At 41.3% G+C, this 16349-nt stretch overlaps 1 protein-coding gene across 1 annotated transcript; it reads right to left on the bottom strand.

The window, feature by feature from the left end:
- Window positions 1-11646: 11646 nt before the first annotated feature.
- Window positions 11647-15812, bottom strand: LOC135991182 (pulmonary surfactant-associated protein A-like). Its single transcript, XM_065639503.1, has 5 exons — window positions 15741-15812; window positions 14540-14722; window positions 13303-13465; window positions 12582-12659; window positions 11647-12023 (listed from the first exon to the last, which is right to left on the bottom strand). The coding sequence occupies exons 3-5, from the start codon at window positions 13445-13447 to the stop codon at window positions 11647-11649; spliced, it is 600 nt and encodes a 199-aa protein (XP_065495575.1). The 5' UTR covers window positions 13448-13465; window positions 14540-14722; window positions 15741-15812.
- Window positions 15813-16349: the final 537 nt, after the last annotated feature.

A 16349-nucleotide genomic window follows, 5' to 3' on the forward strand; every position in this document is an offset into this window, starting at 1 on the left:
GAGAGAAAGAGAAGACTGAAACAGGGTTAATAGAATATGCTTGTTTGGAGAGAGTAAATGAATGTGAGTGCATACCAGAAGCTAATAAGTTGCTGGTAACTTTGTACATGCCTTAACAATGTTAAAATTGCCCTCAGCTCAGAGTTTTTTCCTGTGGCCTGTGAAGAAAAGCAGCAGATGTCTGGTAACAAATCCTGGAGGACTTAGGTAATGATATTTATTAAAGAAGGCTAGCTATCTGTGAGGCAGGCTCTATATGGAGTGTCTCTTGGCTGCTAAATGAACTAGGCTGCTCTTCAGTCAGACCTTGGCTCTCTAGTGCGATCCTTTCTTGTATGTTACTTTCTCTTCTTGCTATTGAAGTACCCCTTCAGCTTTTTTTGAGAGACTTTGACAGTGCAAAATATGTTTTCCAGATTTAGTTGTGCCTGTCCAGCCAGGGTCAGTGTCTGCCTTGCAGCGGTGCTAAGACCTTTCAGAAACCTCAGCTCTCTCAAGGCTGTGTGATGTTTTACAGTTCAGACCAATGTCAGGTCTTGCAGACTGGGGAAAAGTATGGAGGATGTGGATGAAGCTTCTATAGCTCAGAGCCTGGAGCGTGCTCACGGCTGCTGCCACCTAAAACACATACCTGTGGCAGGACTGGTGCTGGAATGCTGCCCACAAGGCTTGTTCCATGCAGCCAGCTGTGTTCTCTGTCTGGTGTCCTCCGAGCTACAAAACAGCTGCTTGTTTTGCTTGGTCTTCATCTGCTCAGACCTGCAGCTCTGACTGAGGGGGGCTGTGCTCTGGAGCTCATCAGGCTATGTGGTACGCTGACCTTTCTTGTGGCACTCTTGAGTTTTTCTTCTTTCTCCTCAGTTGGTGGATGAAGGTAAGTGTGAGGCTGTTCACACCAGGGGAGGCAGCTGTGGGGAAGGGAAGTTTGTGCTCAGGGGGCTGCCTCGTGCTGCACACGGCTGCTGCACTGGGGATGTCAGATGTGGGCCTCTTGTACTCCAATTCTGTTTTCTTTGTCCATCAATAAATTCCTTTATGTATCTTAATTTCTGACTTGCTTTGTGGTCTCTTGTTCTTGCTTTTTTTCTCTGTCAGGCACTTTCTATTAACCTATTGCTGCTGCTACTTTTGCTTCCTTCTCCAGCTTTTATTTCAATTCTTTCTGTTATTTCATTCTCTTCCTCATTCTGTTTTCAGTTTGTTGCAATTCCCCTGTTTGGACAAGCAGTTATTCAGTCATAGTTTGCATGGGAAATACCTGTGCTTGTTTTCTGCTCTATTAATCCCTCACCAGCATCTGGCTAAGGGAAAAAATTCAGTGAGGGCACCCACTGCTCCCTCAGCAGCCCAGTCTGATGAGGAGGAGAGCAGAGCACTGCCCCTTTCCTTAAATCCTGGCTGTGAAGGGAAGGTCACACCGGTTAAACTCCCACAAAACAAACTTCCAGTGATCTTCACCTGAACTATATACCATGTTGTGTGAGAACTAGAGGTCCTAAGACACCCTGGATGCTGAGGATGAAGGAAGGCTCTGCTTTCTGCTGCTGCTGAGAAAGTAAGCCCTATGGTTTCAGCCCTATGTGTGTCTGCAGGGGGAAGCGCTCACTGGGAGGCCCTGCTGGGGTTCTGTCTGCCTTGGCCCTTCCGAGGAGCTGAAGTGCCTTGCAGTCAGAAGATAATGGTGGGAGTGATATTGCAAAAGCAATTGGGAGGTGATGGGAAGGTCTATGAGGTGCAGAGACAGCTCCGAAGAGTCAAGGCTGTAAAGAGCAGCAGTTCATTTGCCAAGGGCCTTGTTTGCCTGTCAGAGCTGTTGACTACATTGGCCTAAGCTAGAAAAGCTGCTGATGTCTAGTAAATGATAGCAGGTCTCATATCATGTCCCCAAACTATTAGTTTGCCCTTCACCTACCTAATCTGCGTTTTCCCCGCACTCATGTTCTCATGTTTTAAGGCTTTGGGCTTGTGAGTGAGAGCTGCACGGCCCAGGGGCGCACATGCAGCTTGCTTTAGTTGTTTGGGTACTGAATACATCAGCAGCTCTTCATAATGATGCCTATATGGCAAGAGGGTCATGTCATACATCGGTATTTCTATATTACATAATTTTCAGTCAGATACATCATAAATAATGTACATTCATGACAATTGAATCAATCCCAAATAGAAGCAGGTGCTGACAAGCAAGTCTGCTAAACTGCAGTGCTGTGCAATCAGCTGGAGACCATGACTCAATGACCCTGCTAAATGTTGCTTGCCTGCATTTCAGTCAGCACAGCTGTAAAAGACCTGGGACTGCTGCTCAGTTAACAAGGTGTTTCTCACATTGGCAGTGTTTGCACACAGGCTATATGTGGTAAAATAATCTTTCCAAACACCCAGTATCCCTGCCAGCTTTTGAAACTTCTAAGGTTTGATTATGGGAGGGTATGAATGAATCAAAATAGTGGTCAAAGAAAACATAGCTCTAGAAATACAAAAGCAGTGGTATTTCTTTCAGAATAAATACATGCTGTCACTGGAGCTTTTAAAGTTCTTTATCTCAACTACAATCCCCATCAGTGGATGTGTGAGCATATCAAATCTGGTCTCTAAACCACAAAATATTTTTGAGTGAAGGATGCTCTAGATCTATCCCCTAAGTTTAACAACTGGGTAGAAGAGTAAAGGCCTCTGCAAGGATTGGAGCTGAAAGCAACCAATGGAATGCAATAAATGACTTCTTTAGAGAATTATACAATAATGCAGGAATTTGGAGAGGAGAAAAAAGAGGCCTATTAGAGAGGTGTGATTCCTGGTTATACCTTCTATTTCCAGTGTTTTGTTTAAGATTTGTCTGAAGCTACACAAATTAGTTTGGTTTTGAACTATAGTTGATGGGAGACCTTTTTGGATATTAAAGAAGTGGTCATTTTAGTACAGTGAATAGAATCCTTAGGAATATCACAATTCTATCCTTATACCCTCCACAGAGAACAAAATTATAACCTTGTTACATAAAGCTGGTATGCTTCCATGAACTGTATATGTTTAATACAATCTAAACTAGGTCTTGTAAAAAATGTATGTCTTAGATTGTGGATTACTTCACTGCTGCCCTTATCTTAGCACAGATCCATTTATAAATTGTAATATCTTTAAGATTGTGGCACACAGCTGTTGCAGAAGACTGTATAAGCAGGAAACAAGAGACTTGCACTACAGTATATTTAGCTGATGTACTTATCTGCCTGCTTAGAGCCTGCTGAAATATCGAAAAGCCAGAAAATATTGTCTGACTATTTGATTTCCTAATAATCAAAGGTTAAGGCTACAAAAAGCAAAACCACATGTAGGCAGATGGGATAATTTACTCATTGGTGTGGGCTGTTCCCTTCCAGTGAAGGGGATGGGCAGGGTGCAGCTGAGACAGCTGCCTTGTGGCTTCTGCCCTGCAATGAATCTACCCCAAACTTCATCCACCTGCTGAAACTGTTTAAGAGATCTTCTCCTGCCTGCTGCAGGCACTGATGGATTGTCTAGCTGTAATGAAACTAGGTTGAAAAGTCAGTTCTTTCCCTCTGTTACTCTTGCATTTTTTTTCTGTAAGTTACTCATGAATATCTTTTCATTTTAGAGAGCTAACAGTAGGGAAAAGGAAAACCTTATGAAAACCCAGATGTATTTCTCTCTCTATCACAACTCAGGGGGGAAAGCTATGATTCCTCAAAGTATCATGAGGCCAAATGCTGAAGATAGCAACAGTGTTATACAAAACAAGGCTGACTTGCAGTCTACAGAAGTGTAAAGCTTCAAAACAGCCTTGTGAATCTTATAGGCGTCATTGTAACATGAGAAGGTTCCTGAGCAACATGCTTGTGGGAGGCTGTGGCCTCCCAGTCTATGTGCTCTCAGTTGCTCCTTTGAAGATGTTTCACATGGGGCAGAAAGATGAACTGGTCTCAGAACTGGCACCTACTTGTGTAATTTGTCTTCCTCCAAACTTCAGCGTAATTGACTATCATGTAATATTTTTTTCTATCTGTCTGGAAAGGTTATAAATCTAGTACTGCTGGCTAACCTCCGGGAACAGAAAAACAAGTTTTAAGCAATACTTTGTGAGCCTAGTAAATTTGTAAGTGGAGCCACTAAAAGGCAGAATGGATCAAAGTCTGCAAGGCCTGTTTCATATCAGTGAAATGAGTTAATTTTCTCCTTTTTCTATCAGGATATCCTGGTTAGTAACTACAACACAATGTCAATCAGAAAGCATCTGAGCAAAAGACTCAGTTGGAAGCAAACAAGAAGTGTGGGTAAAGACTGTTTGCCTTCCCTCATCTTCAGTTCCAACAGAAAAGCTGCAATTCCCTCATCTCCCTCAACAGCATTTCAGGTTTACACCAATATTTACATTTTTTTGGAAAGAAATTATTTTGTGTAAATCATGCGAGTCTGGAGTGATTTGTGGAGTTGAATGACTTCAGGCAGATGAGAACCTCTGCCTACAAAAGACCAAATCCCCCACTGGTGAACTACTCAGTACCCTTCTTACTGAGTAAAAACCTTGCTACTAAATATTTGTAAAGCAAGCATAAACATGCCTGAGGCTGACACTTACAGGCTTGTGTCTGAGTATTTATGGAAGAACATCAAGGAAATTAGACCCTTGACTAATGTCCAAACAGGTGAATTTGGTGTTTAATTCTGTGCTGGGTGGGCTGCTGTAAGATTTTTTTGTTTCTAGTGTTACTTGAAACTCTTGGCAACAGCACCAGGTTCTACCCCAGATTTTCTTTTAGGCAAGAAAATACTGACAAATGAAGGCATATGTGTCTCAGCAGTAAGTATCATTTGAAAAACCTGTCTGGAAACACATACTAGGAGGCTTGGATTTGCTGCTGTCCCTGAAGCTGGTAGCAGGGCACTGGTGTTTACCATGTATCTTGTCAAGTAATCACAACTTATTTAGCCTCTTCCACATTCCATGTTGAGGGGAGGAGGAGGCATGAGAAAAGATATTCTTACATTAAAAGAAATGATTGTGCCTTTAAAAAAGACCAATCAGCCAGATAAATTTTCTACGAGAGCTCTAGGCCATTCATTGTACTGTTCAGTAATATTTAAGTGAGAATCAATCCTTCCCTTTTTCCTTCTCCATCCCCAAAGGCAGGGTCCTATTCAGTGTAAGCTTGAATTTTCATTATTACTGCAATGGACTGAAGCTAGAGCAGACAGTACAAAACAAGTCCTACATAACGTAGTTGTATTGGCACTTTAAGGAATATCTTAATCACAGGCTCATCTTTGTCTAATCAAGTGACAGCATTCAATCACTAGTTTGCCTGGTGGAGATTAATACAGTCAGATTGGATGAAAACCCATAATCAATAGTACTAAACAAAAACATGTATCAGAAATGTTAAAGACTGAATATTAGTCATCTCTTTATATAATCATTTTTGGTATTTTAGCAGGTCAGCAATTCCACTAAATTATGCTGATTAAGTATATCAGATAAAAGCATATATGTAATATTGAATTTTCAGTATGTTATACCAACAGGGCTTATTGCGCTTTATGTGGGGAGGGGTTTTATTATCTAGATGTGAGAACTGCCCAGTTAAATACACAGATCAACTCTTTTGCTTTAGCACAACTGGAGCTGCAGAACACTTCCCATTTTGCAGAGGTGTGAACACCTCTTGTCCCAGGCATGTTCTTATTTTAATGGAAGAACAAGTCAAAAGGGCTAAACTAGCAACAGCAGTGAACTTGTTTTGTTTCCTGTTCCACTCAGTGATTTAAATCTTTAGCCTTCCAGTGGGGAAAACAAGTTTTACTGTGTACTTATTCGCTAACATAACTGCCAACTTCCTATTAACATTTAAAGACATTACACATGACTAGTTTTCTGAAGAGGTCATCAATGCTGCAATGTCTCATAGTGTGCAGCTGCAGGAAGGTGAATTCCTGTGCACTTCTGTGACTGTTATAAGAGGTAGCAAAGAGTAGAAATGTGAAAAGTTCTGAGACCTGGATTTCTTGCACAGTAACTGACTCAAAATGAGGGTGATGATCAACAGACAACTATACTGCAAATTAAGTGTCACTTAAAACTCCTGTAAAAACCTGAAATCAAATTCAGGAGTTTAATGCCATAGAGGAAGGTTTGTATTTCAACTATGTAAAACTTCAGAAAGATCTAATAACACTCCTTTGATCTCTAGAGGGACAAACCTTTCAAACTAAAAGTGTTATGAAAATTCCCAGAATCATAAAATATTAAAAGACATATCACTGAATTTGCTTGTATTATATCTCCTCTACAAATAACAACTGAATGAAGTGCTAATTATAAATATTTCAGTATTCATTTTCAAAATGATTTTAGCCTTTATAAACCATGCTGTAGTTTATTCTGATTACTTTTAAGTAAAACCTGTATATATTTAGCTTTCTGTGAGTAAAGTCATTACAGGATGCAAATCTAGCTTAAAGAATTTTGAAAACAATATGAAGTTTGGGTGCAGAGATCAGATGTGCAAAATTTGGGAGAAGATGTTAAAAAGAAAGGTATGATGAAGACAGATCATATTTAATAATGAAAAAGTAGTATAGCACACTGCTGGCAGGATTTTGTTGATCGTGCCTCTAGTTGCAGTATGTTTCATCTCACTTCCAAAGTAAGCAGGTGACTACAATGAAAGTCAAAATGCAACAGAAGTGTTTCTCTGCTGCTAAAGTATGCACAAATGACTTTTTTTATGGACATGTAAATTCTGATTTTTGTATTTTGTCTAATAAGGTGGCTTTATGTGTTATCTTAGAATTCCTGGCATGTGTCTTAGTTTTCTGGCTCTTGAGTGTGTTGCGGAGAGGGGTTATATACATCTATAAGGCAAATAGACATTTCCTGTTCTGAAACATTTAACTTTAAACAGTTTTGAATAAACTTATGCAAGCTGAAGGTCTGCTAATTTTAAAATGAAAATAAAGGATTACATTATGCTTTGCACTTCCAGACATTTTCCTCTTCATACCTTCCCTGCTGACAACCTCTTAGCTAAATTATTTCTAATCTGGTTATCCTCTTATTTTTGCAGAAAGGCCAGCAAGCAGTTGAATTTGAGTTGCATGTTTGCATTTTTTTCAACTTGGCTACCTGAAACAAGTTCTGGCTTTCTCTAAAGCCTGTGTGGCCCTGTAGGCATTCAGCTCTTTTCTGTCCACTCTTACCTTCTCAGTGTCCTCAAGGTGTCTTGCGAGTCTTCCAGATAAAATCAAGTCGCTTTGTTTGGGTGTCCATCCTCCACTATGGGGCAGCCAGAGTGTGTGTTAGAGGTGTCCAACCCGTCCAAACCAGGGAGGGTGAGGGCAGTGTCCCTCAGCTATGCAAAGCTCAGGTGAGTGCAGCAGCCTGCACAGGTACTTGTTTTTACAGTGGTGCCTGTATCACCTCCCACTTGGTGCTCTTAAAGTGGCACAATCCTTCCCAAAGAAAGGATGAAGCCATTCTGCCTTGATCGCAGTTTGCTCAGGATCAGCAAAACAAGAGCTGGCTCTTCACACATGCACAAGCTCCTTTAGGAGACAGTCACTTGTAGTGAAAAATCATGGCCCTTTTTTTTTTTTTTTTCAGGAAACCACTTGGCCTTTCCTTGTAAATTATCTTATTTTGTCGGTAATGTAAATCTGATAATAATAACTGCTCAGAATCTGAGTTATTAATGAGTAGCATGTGCAGCCTTCAGACCATGAAGGCTGATGCCCCTAAGGTTATTGCAGATCCAAGGGGTCCATACATGCAACTCTCTTCCAACAATGTTCAACATCTGCTACTTACAAGCTGAATTTTATTTAAATATTTGCAAAATCAGGGCTACAGTCAGGCTGATGCGGTATCGGTAAAAAGCATATAAAACCTTTTCAGAGGCTTTGTTAAGCTGGCTCTGCTCCATGCTGTTGTGGAGGTAGCATTGCACAGTCCCTGAGAAGTGGCCCTTTAATCTGTGCACGGTACTCCATTGAGAACTTGGCTGACGACAAGGAAAGATGTGAAGGCCAAACTGCAGCCTGCGTTAAAAACCCATTGGTGGGGACAGTGAAGTTTGTGTAACTATCTGTCTTGGAATTGATATGTCCAAAGGGGTGCGTGTATATTGGCACCTACTCAAAACAAAGTTCAGAATTCAAGAATGTCCCTTTAGATCTCAGGGTCACCTAACTAGCAACAGATTTTGTTAAACTCTTACAGAACACAGAAAATATGAACTAGGATGTTTTTGCAGAAAATAACTGTTAAGAATAATTTTTATAGAAATAAAACCTATTTTCTGAACATTTGCTTGGGGTCGGAGGGGTGGGGAGGGAAGATTGTTTTCCACTGTGCAAGGCAGAATCAGTAACACTTTTCCTCCCAAACTTGACATGCAACTTCCATCTCTCTTGATATTTGACATGAATATTTCACTGAGCCTACCAAAACCAAGTCCCTTTTAAATTTTCTTTCTAAGAAATCTGCTTATCCCATTTTCTACTAACTCTTAAGAGTAATAAGACTTAATGTAATCCTGGTGGTGGTGTTATTACACTCACCTTTGGAAACAGTGCTCTCCTTCGGCTGAGAATTGAACACCACTGCACAGGTAGTCAGCAAGCTGGGTGATCCAGCACCTGCATGAGTACTGGTAAATACATGGAAAATGGTGGCAGTCTTATAAGTTGCAACTAGTATTTAAGGTTAGGATAGGGTAGATTATGCTTTTAAAATAAGTTCATAAATATTTTGGAAAACAACTTTGAAGAAAACAGTTGCCAGCTGTGAGGAATCCTGTCTTTCTACAAATCAGTGGGTGCTGTGCTGCCCCCTCATTCAGATTTAGGAAAAAAGATTACGTGCCCAAATTCTGAACCAATCTGCTTATCAGGCCAAAGACTGCTGGTTCCAGACCTGTCTGCTCTTGGCAGGGTTGCTGGAGGGAGCAGCTTCAGGCAGGGTGAGAAATATCTGCTTTATTTGAGGTTTTAGGTCCTCATTGGGTACTACAAGCAGCTAGAGTGTCTGAATGGGGCTAGCATAGATAGCTGTGAGTGACACATTAAGTCCTTAACCTTTTCCCTGGGAGTCCACAGGGAAAAGTGCCCAAACACAGATTGGTGGAGGAATATTTCTGCTGTGGCCCATGTTCATTAGGCTGACACTGAAGGCAGCCACTTTCTTTCGCACACTTGCAATTAGCTCTATTTTTGAAGTAACTCTGTAACCCCCTGGAGATAAGCAGGATAAAATAGAAAAACTTACCACGGCTTTAAATTTTTTGGGGGGTCCAGCTTCATTCTCAGGCTGATGTTAATCATTGCAAACTTCCTAAACTTTATTGGAATATGACGAGTGGAAAACTACTGCAGGAGGGGATGCCTGTGTTCCTGTTTCCTTGTGCTCGTGGCGGAGTTTCACAACAGGAGTCATGCAAGGCTGAAAACTGTGGGTGGGTGAGCTGATGGGTGCAGGCAGATACTGGTGAGCTGTAAAACATTTGTCAGTAAGAGTAAGAATACAGCTTGAAAGTGAAACAGTGCCTATGGTCTCCTGAGTGCTCACTTCCCCTCTATGTAGCTGTTGCAACTGGGTAACACAGTAACATAACAGTCTACCTAGACCTTACATGATATAGGGCTCAGTAGTTTGTTTTGGCTATGTTGTCAAGAAACAAGGCATTACTTAACTGGTTGTAGATCTGCTTATGCACTGAAAAGATGCGTTGGATAAACTGAGTTTGTTTTCAAATTTTTTTTCTTTGCATATGTTAGGATAATTTTACAGCTTGTAGAACAAGAAAACATGGTGCTATGTAGTACTCATTATTGTGATGAAGGATTTGGACATAGTTGCAGGGAATAGTTAAGTAACCTGTGGAGGTAAACAACCTGCAGGCACCAAATTGTTGAAGCAGAAAGGTGTCTTGGTTTGACATTAGCCCTGTTGCATTAATTATCCCAATACCTGTAAGATAAATCGCTTTGTTTGCAGAGAATAACAGCAAGAGTGATTTACAGGCCATGACATCAAGCGGAAGGTTGAACAGAGGCCGTGAAGATCCATGCCTTGTCACAGAATAGGTGGTGAGAACACGTACTCAAAATATTTGAGTAATTGAATTTGAGTCTGTGCAGGAATGCTGTCCGTGGCCAGTTGCTGCTCTGGAATGACAGCAATGTGCATGGCTACGGGGTTCCAAGCACTCTCTTTGCTGGCCCCTGCATTCATACCAGCTGTGAGCGTGCCTTCCCTCCCCAGCTACCTTCATACTTTGACTGTTCTGTCTCCTCATCAGAGAGAGCATGGTCTGGCTCTAGAGCTAGATGTTTCCTTGCTCAGCTCTCCATGACCAACCTGGAACTAAAAAGGTGCATGTGAGTGTGACTAACAGCCAGGCATTTAGATTTATATATATGGAAGCACGTCCAGATTCTCAACCAGCCTTTGTATCATGTCATGGAGTTTATGCAGAGCCTTCATTGCCTAAGCTATGTTGAAGTCAGCTGTCCCAGAGGAAAGAAAAAAAAGTCATAGACATCTCTGGATATGCCTTTTATACTGCACAATTATGAATCTGACCTTGGGAATACTCAACTTCTGTGGGTGATTGGACTCCAGTAACGACATTGTTCAGAAAGCTTTGTCTTAATCCTGTAGTTTGAGCTGGAGGGTGCAGGTTCTGAGCAGTTTATGCAATGAGTGCAGAGTACAGGCTGCTTCAGAAATGTAGGCATCCACCAAGCAAGGGTTTGCCAAGCAGCTCTGTGGTGCCCACAAATTAGCTGTATCTGAATCTGCACTAGTTTTAAAAAACTTGACTTTGTCATGACTCTGCCAGCCTCCCTAAGCCGCGTGGGCACTGTAACTGCTGTCAGCTCCTGTGCATTTCTTTCCACACGTATCCCACATGGCATGGGACCTTGGGCTTCTTGTGCTGCTACCACTCTGAGTCAGGAAACAGACTAGGAGTTGCTGGAGGGGCTCAGGATGGGTGGCTTCTGGCCACCACATTTCTGCTATATGAAGATTAAAGACTTGCTGACTCTAAAGCTTTCCCACGGGAAGTGTAAAGTGGGCAAGACCCTCTTGTGCTCATAGTTCTGTGTCACCCTAGCAGCACTGCTTATTATGTCAGGGGATCTGTTATGGGTGAAGATGACCAAAGAAATGCAGGCTGAGCAACAGCAGTGGTAGCAGGAGTGTCTGTATGGGTAGGCTGGGGGAAGGAAACCTACAGAAAGGGATCGAAATATGCACAACTTCGAGGATTCTGGGTAAAGGGGTGCTGGAGGATCTTGTGGCTGCAAATTGCTTTTGGTATGTGCCCAAGAAATCTACTTTTTGCTCTTGTAATAAGTCAGCAGGCTAACAGAGCAGTAGGAGCCCAGAGGCAGTCAGATAAAGAAAGTCAGTGGGCAATGAATAACAGAACAGGCAAAATGGCCACTGCTTTTGTTATAAGTAATTTCCTCTTGATGGCTGGCATTTGTTTAAAAGGCAAATCAGGCTGGGAAAGAGTGACTTTTATTTATCATGCTTCCTTACCTGAGTTGACTGGCTGCAAATGAAGAAACAAGGGACAAGCAAGTGTATTGCAGGAAGCCTGCCAGAGAGCAGCGGGGGAAGCACTAAAACTGGCAGACAATCAGGCGATTCTGGTTGCACCTTTTGTCATTCCAGGTGCCATCAGTGTACACATCCACACATTCCTCTTCCCCTTTGCCAGAAGGTTCATTTAAATGCCAGTTTGTATAGCTCAGCTGTCTAGTATCCAGCAACTGGAATTTGCTCAGCATTAGAGATTCCTTTATCCCCAGGTAGGTGTAAGTATTAAAGCATTTCACGAAGTACAGAATGGCTTTGTTCTCAGCTGGGTTCCTTGGAGTAGCAATAGACCCTCCAGCCTGTTTGCATTTTTTCAATGCAGTATTGAGATCAGGTTTTTTTCCATTGCTAGCAAATATTTTTCCTCCAGATGCCGTTATCATCTTTTCCAAGTGGAGGACTGAAAGATGAGGTGAAAGCTGTTAATCTCTAATGCATTGTTTTGAGGTCACTTTGCTGCCAGTTGTAATTCCTGCTCTTTTCCACCTTAGAGGGAACTTTCGATTAAACCCAGGAAAAGGTAAAGGAGAGGAAAACTTTTTTTTGAGTCTCTGTACTCTGTATAAGCTCTCTGAGATGGTTTGTAGCATAGAAGGATAGATGTCATCTGGTCGTGATAGTTTTTGTATGTTTTTAGTGTTCAGCGTGTTTGTCTGTTAGGAGCATCAGGTGCCCACGGAGCACTTCTGCACAGGCAGGGATTTTAATCTGATAAATTTCTGCCTTGCTTGTACCCATAGTCCAGAACTGTTAACTAGGTGTCTCCTACTAGTTTTTGAAAAGCCACTGCCCCTCCATTTGAGAGTTATCACACCTCCATCTACCAGAGAACAAAATATAAATGGAATGCAATAAAACCACAGAGAATTCTGCCTTTTTCATAAGAAGCCATTTTGTTGCTCATCTTGTTTATGCTCACTAATCAAGCTACAGCACAAAGTAAAGGCAAATAAATTACCTCCTTCAAGTCTGGAAATCCAGTGTTCTAACTGATGGGTAACGTCTCCTATTTCATCATCAAGCAGTGGTAGAAAACCTGTGAACAAAACCAGCTATTATGCACTTCATGTTACAGTTTGAATCTTGGCTTTCACAATAAAGCAGAGGTAATAATGTGAAATTAATATGAACTTTAAGAATGGCTTACCTGTTTTAGTTTGCTGCTGTGTTTTAAATAGGAGATCTCTTCACACATTGATCTGCGTAAGGATAGGGAGTACGTTCCCACTCCTGGGAACAACCTGCAGAGCAGTGATGTTTACGGAAAACTTGAATGAGCAGACTGAGTTAGTCTTCACTCTCTAAGTGATTGGGTCAGTCTGGGCAAAACACTGGTACCTGTGCAGTAGGCTTAGTTGATTTTTAACTGTCTAGGGATTGTTGACAGAATCCTTCAGGCTGTTCAAGCACTTGCTTACAGATCTAACCTAACACCTAGCAACAAGTTCCTTGTGCCCTGTGTTACAGAAAGTGATATCCTTTCCTCTGTGAACTGAACCATTGTGTCATTAAGTAGTAGAGATCTAAGCATCTTGGTCCAAAGAATTAAGAAGGATCTGTCTATTTTCTATCAAGTAGAACCCACATCAGATTATACAGCATAGCACTGAGTTTACAAAGCATAACAATGGAACACAACCGTACATGTACATAAAAATGGAGATGGTAACTGCATGTACCTGATGTAAAGTCTTCATCTATCCCATCTTCAGGCAAGTGTGCAAAAACAAGCAGTGGAGGAGTTCCTGCTGGATTACCTTGAGCACAGCATGGAAGCAGGAAAAAAGCTACTCCTAAGATTTTGTGGAACGGTGGAGACAGCATGTTTTTAAAAACTCAACCCTGGAGCAGAACAAAGCAATTTCTCAATATATATTTGAAATATCTAATGTTTCCACAGAATGGCTGTGTATGTATTAAATTGTAAATGTCACTGAAGATAAGACAAAACACCTGAAATATAATATGCACCAGGAACACCACCATCATTTTCGTCACTGACTGAGGACTTATCAGCAATAATTATTGATGTTTTTTAACTTAATAGAATCTCATAATAGTAGCAGCAAAGCCAAAAGAAAATTGTACATCTGCAGCATGTATAGAGGTAACAGCCACAGAAGCACATAGATAACCCACAGAATACTCCAGGGGAAGCTTATTATATCACAAGTAATTGCAGTTTTACAGTACCACATAAATAGTACAGTTTTATCTGACAGAAAAATGACCTTGCAGTGAAGGAAAAAGCTGCTCTGTCCTGTAAGTAGAGAGGCCTCAAGACGCAGAGCATCGCTGAAATGGAAATGCATTGCAATGCACTTTTAAGTTACTCTCAGCTGAGAGCAGTTACTATCTAAGAGAGACTTTTAGGAAAGGCTGTGCTCCAGTTTGAACAAATAGATGTGGTCATATCATCCCTGTGGTGTCAGAACGGCATCCCGCTGTTGCAGCAAGGCTAACAGCTGAGGAATAGGTGCTTTGAGATTAGACGGGGAATGTCAGCAATATCCGTATTAGTCTAAGATGCTACTGGATCTAAGCAAGCCTAGATCACGTCCACAGGCACTCTGCACCTGTACCTTCGTACCTGCCTCAAGAACTGATGTAGAGTCCTTTGTCATTGGTGGTATACCCACAGAAGCCTGATTAATTCCTGCAGCATTGCTAATTGAGTGCCCTGGAAAAGGCACCAGTCATGTGAAAAATAAGTAAGCAGTACCCAGTTGCACGTACCTTGACAGAAGAAGGCCATTTTAAATTTGCATAAGTAACCTTTGTTTAAAGTTTCTTGTTAAATATCACCTTTCCTAACTTCTGAGTGTTTGACTTAATGCTTTTAATATTCTTTTGGCTGAGGTTTTTCTAATTGTTTTATGAAAAAATAAACACAGAGAACAGGAGACAAGCCATTACCTGGGGTCCAGGCGAGCCCTAGAAAAGGTCACTGGCAGAACTTGGGCCTTTGCATCTGTGGTGAAAACAATTTTAGCATTTCAGCTGCATCCGGAAGAAACTGCAGGTTGGGCAAGTGGGAGAAGGGGATGAGGCTTGGCCTCCGTTAGCGAGTTTCACATGCTGACCGATGGCCTGGGAAACCTGGGGGAAGACAAGTTTTCTTGTGCCACGGACTCCTTCCGAGGAGAACTGATATAGACTTCATAAATGCTAAACTTTTCTTCTCTTGATTTTCATCAGCATATTGATAAGGTGGAGCAAGCTAAAATAGACATTTTAAAATACTTACATTTCTACTACACTTGTTTATGATTGCCTAATAGCATATTCTATATAACTATCATAACTTGTAAACTATTTTTTGATCTTGCTTTGAGCTGCATATCGCAGAAGCTCAGCAAGATTCAAGGATATAGATCTGATAAAGGACAAAGAATTTTTGAGTATTGGGGCAACCTCTTGTCTGTGTTTCCACCTTTATCACTAAGAGGTTTGATAATTTCAGTCCTAGTGAAACAAATGAAGGATATTCCAAGAGCAGGTTCAGTGTTGCACAATATAGATAGGTAAATGCAAAACATGCTAAGGATGAAAGTTGCTCAACACTGCATTCTTAGCTGCTTCCAGAAATAAAGACACTAGAGCTGAATTTCAGTTTATGAAAGTGGGTGTGTTCCTTCCATGAGCCCATTTGTCAACCTTTCCTTTGTATACTTAACCTTCTGAAAGCTGCAGGGTGTTTTTTTCCTCACAATTCTAGTCACACCTCAGATAACCTTGAAAATTCTTTTCTTATTCTCTCAGTTCGTATTTAAATGGCCTCAACCTCACTCAAAATTTCTGTTTACATTGAGTTTGTGCTTTTCTGCTGTTGCTTCCATCCTACCTGGCTACCACCTTGTCCTGTGCTTTCTGCATTTCCTTTACTCTTCCAAATCATTACCAGACTGTCCCTTATGCCTGGCAATATCAGGAAGAGCACAGAGCATGCGGGACCTAGTGTCTCTCCTCCTCAGAGAAGTGCTGAAGCTATTCTTGCTGAGTTTTAAAAATAGGAAGCAAAAAATTCAGCAAGATATGGGCACCTGGGATGGTAAAACTTTAACATAGCTTTTTTTAATTATGAACAGCATTTTACACCAGAAAGTCTTAATTTTACCTGTAGACAGTGTGATCCGTGCTCGTAAATGCTACTGACATCTTGTTCCACCAACTTAATGTTCGTGTGAAGGACCCAAGTAGAGATCACTAGATGTCTCTGATTTGTCACTTGGTGCAGCTCAGCTGAAAAACACAGGAAGAATGCTTTGTGTTTATAACAAATCGAAAGCAAGACAATATCTCACCTCTTCAATAGCTGTTAATTGCAAAGTAGCATTCTAAAGAGAGAGAGAAAATAAACCCTCATGTTTATGAACCAGATGAAGCTATTATTCCATATATGCTCCAGTTGTCCTCCATTATCTGTAGAAGAAGGTTAAATTATTTTGTACTATAATACCATTACTACCGTTGCTGCAGCCTCGCCAAGGGTTAAGGTACCCTTGCTCTACAGTTCCTATTGGCTCCTGAGCCATGAGGGCAGAGATGGGTGAAAGTTTTATTCCAGGTTTCAGCTGGCATCACACCTGGCTTATCACCCTTGAGCCAAATTCTGCAAATCCCTTGTTTCCTAACAGGGACTTGAACTCACATCCGAGAACCCTTATCAATTGCTAAGGTGCTACTCTCTAATATCCAAGCATCCTGTATTGATTGTACTTTTAAC

This window comes from Caloenas nicobarica, chromosome 7 (assembly GCF_036013445.1).
Source record: "Caloenas nicobarica isolate bCalNic1 chromosome 7, bCalNic1.hap1, whole genome shotgun sequence".
Lineage (NCBI taxonomy): Eukaryota > Metazoa > Chordata > Aves > Columbiformes > Columbidae > Caloenas > Caloenas nicobarica.

What these genes read in the sequence shown, in the direction of transcription:
- LOC135991182 (XM_065639503.1), bottom strand. Translation starts at nt 13,447, where the DNA reads ATGCTGTCTCCACCGTTCCACAAAATCTTAGGAGTAGCTTTTTTCCTG. An exon ending in AGATGAAGACTTTACATCAG is followed by an intron (nt 12,660 to 13,302) that starts GTACATGCAGTT and finishes TTTTGTTCACAG; the next exon opens with GTTTTCTACCACTGCTTGAT. An exon ending in GATTTCCAGACTTGAAGGAG is followed by an intron (nt 12,024 to 12,581) that starts GTAATTTATTTG and finishes CTCATCTTTCAG; the next exon opens with TCCTCCACTTGGAAAAGATG.